This window comes from Olea europaea, chromosome 12 (genome assembly GCF_002742605.1).
Source record: "Olea europaea var. sylvestris chromosome 12, O_europaea_v1, whole genome shotgun sequence".
NCBI classification, from domain to species: Eukaryota; Viridiplantae; Streptophyta; class Magnoliopsida; order Lamiales; family Oleaceae; genus Olea; species Olea europaea.
The window spans coordinates 6,227,851-6,236,265 of NC_036248.1; the positions used below are offsets into that span (position 1 = coordinate 6,227,851).

At 38.1% G+C, this 8,415-nt stretch overlaps 1 protein-coding gene across 1 annotated transcript; it reads left to right on the forward strand.

The window, feature by feature from the left end:
• Positions 1-4,782: 4,782 nt before the first annotated feature.
• On the forward strand, positions 4,783-8,270 carry LOC111405375 (uncharacterized protein YnbD-like). The gene is made up of 2 exons (XM_023034209.1): positions 4,783-5,591; positions 7,857-8,270. Exons 1-2 carry the CDS (start codon positions 5,048-5,050, stop codon positions 8,069-8,071), a joined length of 759 nt encoding a protein of 252 aa, XP_022889977.1. The 5' UTR covers positions 4,783-5,047; the 3' UTR covers positions 8,072-8,270.
• The last annotated feature ends 145 nt before the right edge of the window (positions 8,271-8,415 follow it).

Genomic DNA, 8,415 nt, shown 5'->3' on the forward strand with positions numbered 1-8,415 from the left:
TATCTGATTATAGCCCGAGTATCCATCAAGAAAGCAGTAGTGTGAATGTCCAACCTACCTTTCCAACATCTGATCAATGAATGGGAGTAGGAAGATATCATTTCGTGTAGCTGCATTGAGTTTGCGATAGTCAATGCAAACTCTCCAACCCGTAACTGTTCTGGTGGGAATTAGTTCATTCTTCTCATTTTTCACCACTGTGATTCCCCCTTTTTTCGGTACCACTTGAACAGGGCTGATCCACGCACTATCTGAAATTGGGTAGATAATTCCTGCATCCAATAACTTCAGTATCTCTGCCCTGACTACTTCCTTCATGTTTGGGTTCAATCTTCTCTGACTTTCTATGCTAGGCTTGCAGTTTTCCTCCATTAAAATTTTATGCATGCACATGGAAGGACTGATTCCTTTAATGTCAGCTATTGTCCAACCAATCGCCGTCTTGTTCTCTCTAAGTACCCTGAGCAGTTTTTTCTCCTCCATCTCACTGACTGTGTTTGAAATGATTACTGGAAATGTATCTGATTCTCCTAAATAAGCATATCTGAGATGTGGCGGCAGTTGTTTGAGTTCTAAAACTGGTGGCTGCTGAACTGAAGGTAGTGGCTTTGTGTTTCCCGTCCCCAGTTCCTCGAAGTGCCTCTTTCGTGTGTATGGCGGGTTGGTCTCCAAAAATCTTGCACATGTTTCAACTTCAACAGACTTTGACTGGATTGATTGGGATTGTGCAATACATGCCTCATAGGCATCAGATGGACCGTGTAGTAAAAATGTTTCTTGTACTGCCTTGTCAATAATGTCAACTTGATAACAGCTGTCAGATTCTGCTGGTAACTTCATTGCCTTGAATACATTGAATGATATCTGCTCTTCTCCCAATCATAAAATCAACCGACCTCTTTGAACATCAATTAATGCTCTCCCTGTTGCCAGAAATGGTCTGCCAAGTATCAATGGAACGTCCTTGTCCTCTTCCATGTCCAGGATAAAAAAGTCTGCTGGAAATATGAACTTCTCAACCTTGATAAGTACATCTTCAATTATTCCTCTGGGATGTGTCAGTGACCTGTTAGCCAGCTGAAGTGTCACAGTGGTTGCTTTAGCTTCTCCCAATCCTAGTTTCCTGAAAACGGACAAAGGCATTAAATTAATACTTACACCGAGATCACATAATGCTTTATCGAAATATACTTCACCGATTGTGCAAGGAACAGTAAAACTCCCTAGATCTTTTAGTTTCGGTGGAAGATTATTCTGAATTCTAGCACTACATTCCTCAGTAAGCATGACTGTCTCATGATTTTCCATCTTGCGTTTATTTGATATGATATCCTTCAGAAACTTCGCGTAGCTAGGCATCTGGAATAGTGCATCTGCTAGCGGGATGTTGATATGGAGCTTTTTGAAGATTTCTAGAAATTTTTTGTATTGTTGCTCCACTTTTTGCTTCTTCAAGCGCTGTGGAAAGGGAATCGGAGGTTCGTAGGGGTTGACTGTGACTTTGGCCTTATCTTGTGATTCTTCTGAATTTTTCTTTGAACTTGATTCCTTTACAACAGTCTCCTCTTCAGCGGAGGAAGATGTTTCTCTAATCACTCCCGGTCTCTTGACATGGATTTCAGGTAATTGAACTCCACTTCGAGTTGTAATGGCCTTTGCTTGCTCTTTAGGATTGATTTCTGTATTACTTGGTAAGTTACCTGGTGTTCTGCCAGTCAATGCGATGGCTAGCTGCCCCATCTGAGTTTCCAAATTTTTGATGGCTGCATTTTGATTTTGAAGTGTAGCTTCAGCCTTCTCCATGAACTTTCCTATCATATCTTCCAATTGAGGCCTCTTCTCCTGTTGTTAAAATTGCCCTTGTGGTTTATTCTAATTCTGGTTGCTCCACGAGAAGTTGGGATGTTTCTTCCCGCTGGGATTGAAAGTCTCACCATATTGATTATGCTGCTGGCGTTGTCCCCACTGTGCGTAGTCTGCTTGCTCAATTTCTTGCATGAGTATAGGGCAATCTGATGTTTTGTGTTCGGCTCCACATTCCTCACAATTGCTCTTCTTAGCTTGTGGTGCTTGTGATATGCTCTCCACCTTGTGATACAGAGAATCAATTTTTGCAGAGATTGCTGAATAAGCGTCCACCTCGTAGACACCTGGAGTTTTCTTTGGAGTTGCCCTCTCAGACGACCACATGGCTGATGTGGTAGCCATTCGCTCATATAATTCCAATGCCCCATCAACTGTTCTTGTGGATATTGAGCCATCTGATGCTGAATCTACCATGCTCTTACGGTATGGAAGTAATCCTGTGTAGAAGAATCGAATCTGGGTCTTTTTATCGAACCCATGCTGAGGGCATTTCCGGAGCATGTTTATAAATCTGTTCCAGGCTTCATCAAATGATTCAGTTTCTCCTTGATTGAATACTAATATATCATGTCTCAGCTTTGCTATCTTGGCTGGGGAGAAGAACTTTGTGCAGAACTTGTGTGCCAGCTCATTCCATGTAGTGATACTTGCAACCGGGAGGGAATCCAACCATTCAAGTGCTCTGTCTCGTAGCGTATGTGGAAAAAGCCTCAACCTAATGGCGTCATCCGAAATCCCTTGGTATCTGAAATGTTGACACATATCCAGAAATCGAGATACGTGTGTGTGTGGGTTCTCCTCAGCCTTGCCATAGAATTGGTGTCCATTTTGAAACAGCTGTATTACATTGGTCTTCAACTGAAAATTAGGTTGCCCAAACGGTGGATACACTATGCTGGACTGGCTTTGAATCACTTGAGGAGTCAAGAAATCCCCCAGAATCTCATTCCCTTCGTCCATTGCCTCTCCTTCGTTAGCATGAATCATGAGATTGTTTAATTCGTTGGCCATTTGTACTTGTGTTTCGCGGTGATTTCTTTGCCGTCGGTGAAAGGTGCGCTCAATTTCAGGATCAGCTGGAATCAATTCTCCTCCAGGCAATCGTGACATGCAAATCTGAGAATTAAAACTAGTACGAGCACTTAGATTCAAACAATTTAATTAATTAAAATACAAATAGAGAATAATAAAAATAAAAAATAAAAACAAAATTATGCTAAATAAAAATTACATTCGAATTAGTGCCTCAAGAAATAAAATTAAACTAAACTCAATTCCCCGGCAACGGTGGCAAAAATTTGTTCGCGAAATATTTCTTTCGATTTAAATTACCGCAAGTGTACGGGTCGTGACAAGTAATAAAGTGGACTTTTAGAAGTCCGAGTATCGTCCCACAGAGAAAGAGTAGTTCAATTTTATTTATTTTAGCCTTAAACCGAAACTAATTGAATTAAAATGAATTTTGGAATCAAAAACCCTAATTTTGGGGGAAATCCCCAAATTGAAAAACCCTAATTTCAAATCAAACCCTAATTTGGGGAAAATCTCCAAATTGAAAAACCCTAAATTCAAATCAAACCCTAATTACTTAAATTCACTTACTGAATGACTCAATTACGAAATGTTATGAAAAATAAATGAAATGTATTGTCAATTTATGAAAATCTATGTAAAACGAATGCACTAGGATCACGAATCCCCAAATAATTACTAATTAAACCCTAATTTCACAATTTTGATAATTCAATAAGGATTTGACAAATCAATGCTCCTAAATCTATTCAATACTCTTTCTCGAGATGTATTGAACCTATTATCATAAATCATCAGCCTATATCTCTATGACGGATGCAATTATACAAGAACGCATATAATCTTTTTGTGAGCAATTAAAGATTTACATAGGGCATAGGGGTATATTTCTATCCCCTATCGGACCCTATGATGAATTATATATGTCGAGTTTAATCTAATTTTCTCAAATTCAGAATTAAACCACCAAGTTCACACAAATTAAGTGCACATTAATTGTGGAAATAAATAAACCAATATAATCCATTCAAATATCCCATCGAACTAATAATTCAAAATCATGAAATAGCAAGTTTAATAATAATTACATGGTTCATCGATCACCTAGTTGCAAAAATCTAGCCTATCATGATAAAAATAACGAAATCTAACAAAGTATAAATAAAATACATCACCGGGTTATCATAACTTGAAGAAATCTTGTAAATCTCGCATCAATTCTTGTTCTTGCCTTCAAATCCACTTCAAGATGAATGTTTTTGCCTCCCAAGTCGTTCGTGCGACTTCTGGATGTTTTGTTGCTATTTAAACCCGTCCAAATTAGGTTACCAAAGAAGTTGCAATCATATAAGGAAACTGCAAAAATCGGGGAAAAATTATACATATGCGACCGCATAGGCATAAGAAAAATGGCGTTTTTAATCCCTGGAGGTTCACTCGCGACCGCATAGGTTTTATACTATGCGATCGCATAGCAGAGCTAACTTCTAGTTTGAGTCATTTTGGTCCTCAAATTTCATTCTTTCACTCATTGACCTCCTCTCTTGTTCCTAGTTGCTCCAATGTTTCCTTATAACTTCCAATTGGTGCTTGGCTTGATCAATTGCTTGATGTGTTCATCGGGTCAACTTTCAGATAATTGCATTTTGGTCCATGAATTTTCATTTTGCTCCAATTTGGTCCTTTTTCGGTTCTTTTCTCCTGAATTCCACTATTTTCATAGAATTTCCTACATTGCATGAATTTGACAAAGTTAAGTAACAATTCNTGTGTAATTAAAAATAAAAAATAAAATCTAATTTAGGAAAAGCATACTCGGACAGGGCCTGTCCAAGCCCGGGGGGCGCCAAATGACGGACAGCATTTCTCGGGCCAAACGAGGGCTAAATTATTTTGGGCGTCAGAAAAGTAAAACTACCTTATGCTTCCATTCTCCAAAATCAACTGGTAGTGAGGACCTTAATTTTATTCTCCCTCATGAAATCCGGACCAAATCTGCAGTCCTGAATCCTCATAGGCGATTATCGATATAAAAATTCCCTTCTTCTTATTGACTATATTTTCGCTAACTTTCCAAAACTACAGGACTGATTAACTGTGCGGAATTTCTTGATCTTGACCTTTAATATTGTTTGTTTGTTGAATAAAGATGGGGGTGGGTTTATCTGTGCTTATAGGCTTAAAGGCAGCGACTTTATTTATGGTTTTTACGTTTCTTAGAAATCTTGGTTTCATGTTGCTAGCAATTCCAGTTTTGTATGCATCTTTGGTGTCTTTCTTGGTTTCAATCGCTGCACATCCATCCATTAATCTGCCAATACTATTGGGGAAAGGCACGGATGGGAGATTTCCCATTTGGTCACTGATTATGTTCAGTCCATATCTATACTTTGTGAGACTATTTTCTGCTTTGAGAAGGTTGAGAAGTGGGGAAGCTCCTTATAGTGAGATTTCTGAAGGATTATATGTTGGAGGGTGGCCTTATTCACCGGACAAATTGCCACCTGGTAACCCTGCCATTATCGACTGCACTTGTGAGTTGCCCAGGAAAATGGAGCTTTCGGGACATGCTTATTTGTGCATTCCTACATGGGACACGCGATCACCTCGGCCGGCCGAGATTGAGTCTGCCGTGAAGTGGGCTTGTAGAAAGAGAGCTCAGAAGATCCCGGTATTCGTCCACTGTGCATATGGTATGATGTGAACTCCATAATCTTATGATGATTGTTCTTGTTTAGTTAATGGTCCAAATATAGTATAGCCTTAAATAATAGAGGTGTTTGTGCAAGTTTCAGCTGTATTGTGGTTAATTTCACGTCACGGAATTCATGATATATACTCTATCATTCGCTAGCGTCAATCCTGTGTATTTCTTTACCAAAAGGTCGTGAAATTTGGACATTTGCTAAAATGTAAATTTTATAAGATGGAATGAAATTGTAAATATAATTCTCCTACAATTGGGACTCCTCACTCAAGGGGTTAATTTTCTAATAATTTTCCATATGCCAGTAGTGTGATCATCCGGAGCAACATTTTCTTCAGTTGTCTTCTAGAGCAAGCAGTTGCAAGAAAAATGTCATTCCCTGGTGAAACATTAAATGCCCCCTCTTGAGCCAAAGTATAGACCGAAGCAACAATTTTTTTCTGCGTTGGATATCATTATCCTCTTTCTTATCCATGGGACGGCAATTTCATTTCATTAATGGCATTTGTGTCTACCTAATGCATATTTGGGAAGTGATTATATTTTAATTGCTTCTGGTCAAACAAAATTTTTACCTCCACATTACCTACTATTACTACCCACTTATTATATAATCACTTATCGAACATGCACTTAGGTAGCAATTTGTTCTCATCTCCTCTCTTCTCTATGCTCCACTGTTGTGTTGGAAAGTTGAGTTAAGATCTCATATGTTTACAGTCAATGATAGAATCCATGTTCCATAAATCACTTAAACATAATTGTTATAGTACTCCAGAGGGCTTTTGAATTTTGTTTGTTTTGAACTTTGTTACTTTGCTGTTGTGAAGGGGTAATGATGGTTGTTTTGAATTACTTCTTTCATGATATCACTGAATCCTTGTTGAGAATATGTCTTAGTTTATTGTTGTCATCGTCATCTTCGTCCGGGGGAGGGATGCTGTTTCAATCTAACTTCAAAATCTTACCCAGACAATAATATTTGTTTCCTCTTGAATATAATTTTTAAATGCTTTTAGTTATAATCATGTGAATGAATTAAGGATGAACTAAAATCCAAGTGTTGATACGATATTTTCAAATCCTTATTATGTTTAAAGTAGGTTTATACATTGTGTTGTGTCCCATTCAAAAACCCTGCCAGAGGGCATAAATATTTACCTTTGTTTCCCGTAGTGTATATTGATTATGCTCAAGGGTTAACACTAACACTAACACTAACACTTCTTTATGAATTGATTCAATGACAGATTTCTTCAAATTCAAAATTTTTAGTTTATTAGAATAAACAATAAGAGATGCTTAATATAATAAGCTGCATTTACCCATTTTGCTCCATTAGCTGTTGCGATTGACGTATTTAGCTTAGCCATTTGCTTCGTTCACTGCAGAAATTCAAAATTTTTAATTGAATTGCTTCTAAATGCTCTAACATTTATGACTTAGGTATGGCATTTCCATGCTTTTTGGTTTTAAGAGAATTGATATATTACACAAGTCAATCCTTCTTGCGTTATAAGAGTTAAATTTGCTAATGTGGTTTAGTAGTAGGATTTAGGAGGGGAAAGGTAGAAGAGAGGAAGCCGCCACAAGACAATTAACAAGTTGACTTAATCCTTTCCTGACCGAATTCTGGAGGCTTTGGATGAAGGGTTCAGTGGTCAAAGGCTAAATGTCTAAAGCCCAAAATTTATACAAACTAAAATCAATGTTATTGAGGGTAAAAAGGACCTAGGAATAGGGTGTCCAAATGTATCATCCAGTCCTCACAGCCAAGCCTTGCTACTCCAAGTCCAGGCGGGCATGTTAGTTTATGAAAAAAAGGGAAAAGTGGGCTTGTGGACCTGCACTCACGCCGTTCCATGGGAGTCTCAATACAGCCTACCTTAAAACCTGGCTGGTTTAATCTGGATAGGTACATATTGTTTCTACTTCATCCTACCCCGTCTATTCCCTCCAAAACAATTCAGAGGAAGTAAGATGCCATTCGCTTTGCTATTTAGAACCCCCAACCCTGTCCCATTCTTTTCTTTCCTCCCCATCTTCGTATCAAACAAAGCTTACTATGGCTTCATCCACGAACTAAATTGGTACTTCTCACTTGTACACTGTTACCGAATTGCTCTATAATTTTGCACAAACTGCTCTGCATCTGAATATTAAACATTTTCTTGATTCTATTTGCCCATGTCTGCTGGAATAAAACATTATAATTCAGTTGTTCCTAATCATTGCTTTGAAACATTCTTAGGTCATGGCAGAAGTGTTGCAGTGATGTGTGCACTGCTGGTAGCTCTTGGCTTGGCAGAAGATTGGAAAAATGCTGAAAAGTTAATCCGAGAAAAAAGGCCTTATATTCGTATGAACGCTCTTCATCGTAAAGCCTTGGAAGAATGGTCGAAACACCGGTTATCTTCCCCCACCAAAAACCAAGAAGTCGGTGTAAGCTCTGTAATTTTTGAGTGATCTTTGGATGCTCTTAACAAATATTGTTGGAATCTCTATTGTATTTGGAATATCTGTGGTAAGGATCTCATTGTCGACATTTATTTCCTTGTATAAGATGGATGTAGAATGAATGGTTACGATATCCTAACTATAATATAACAGCACTTGATATTTACACTACTTATGTTTTCTTCCAAAACACGCAGTTTTGGTGTTCCGAAAAGGATTTTATTGATTCTCCTCCAATTGGTTGGACCGTAGGTGCAATAATTTACTTCAAGGACAAGGTCTCATGTTCAAGTCCAGGTAGTCCCATCATTGTTAACTTCAGAAAAACAATTATTACGCTGCATTTTTCATAG

Excerpts from the sequence above, each read along its gene's own strand:
- LOC111405375 (XM_023034209.1), top strand. The coding sequence starts at position 5,048 with ATGGGGGTGGGTTTATCTGTGCTTATAGGCTTAAAGGCAGCGACTTTA. Across the intron at positions 5,592-7,856 it reads ATTCGTCCACTGTGCATATG|GTCATGGCAGAAGTGTTGCA; the intron begins GTATGATGTGAA and ends AAACATTCTTAG.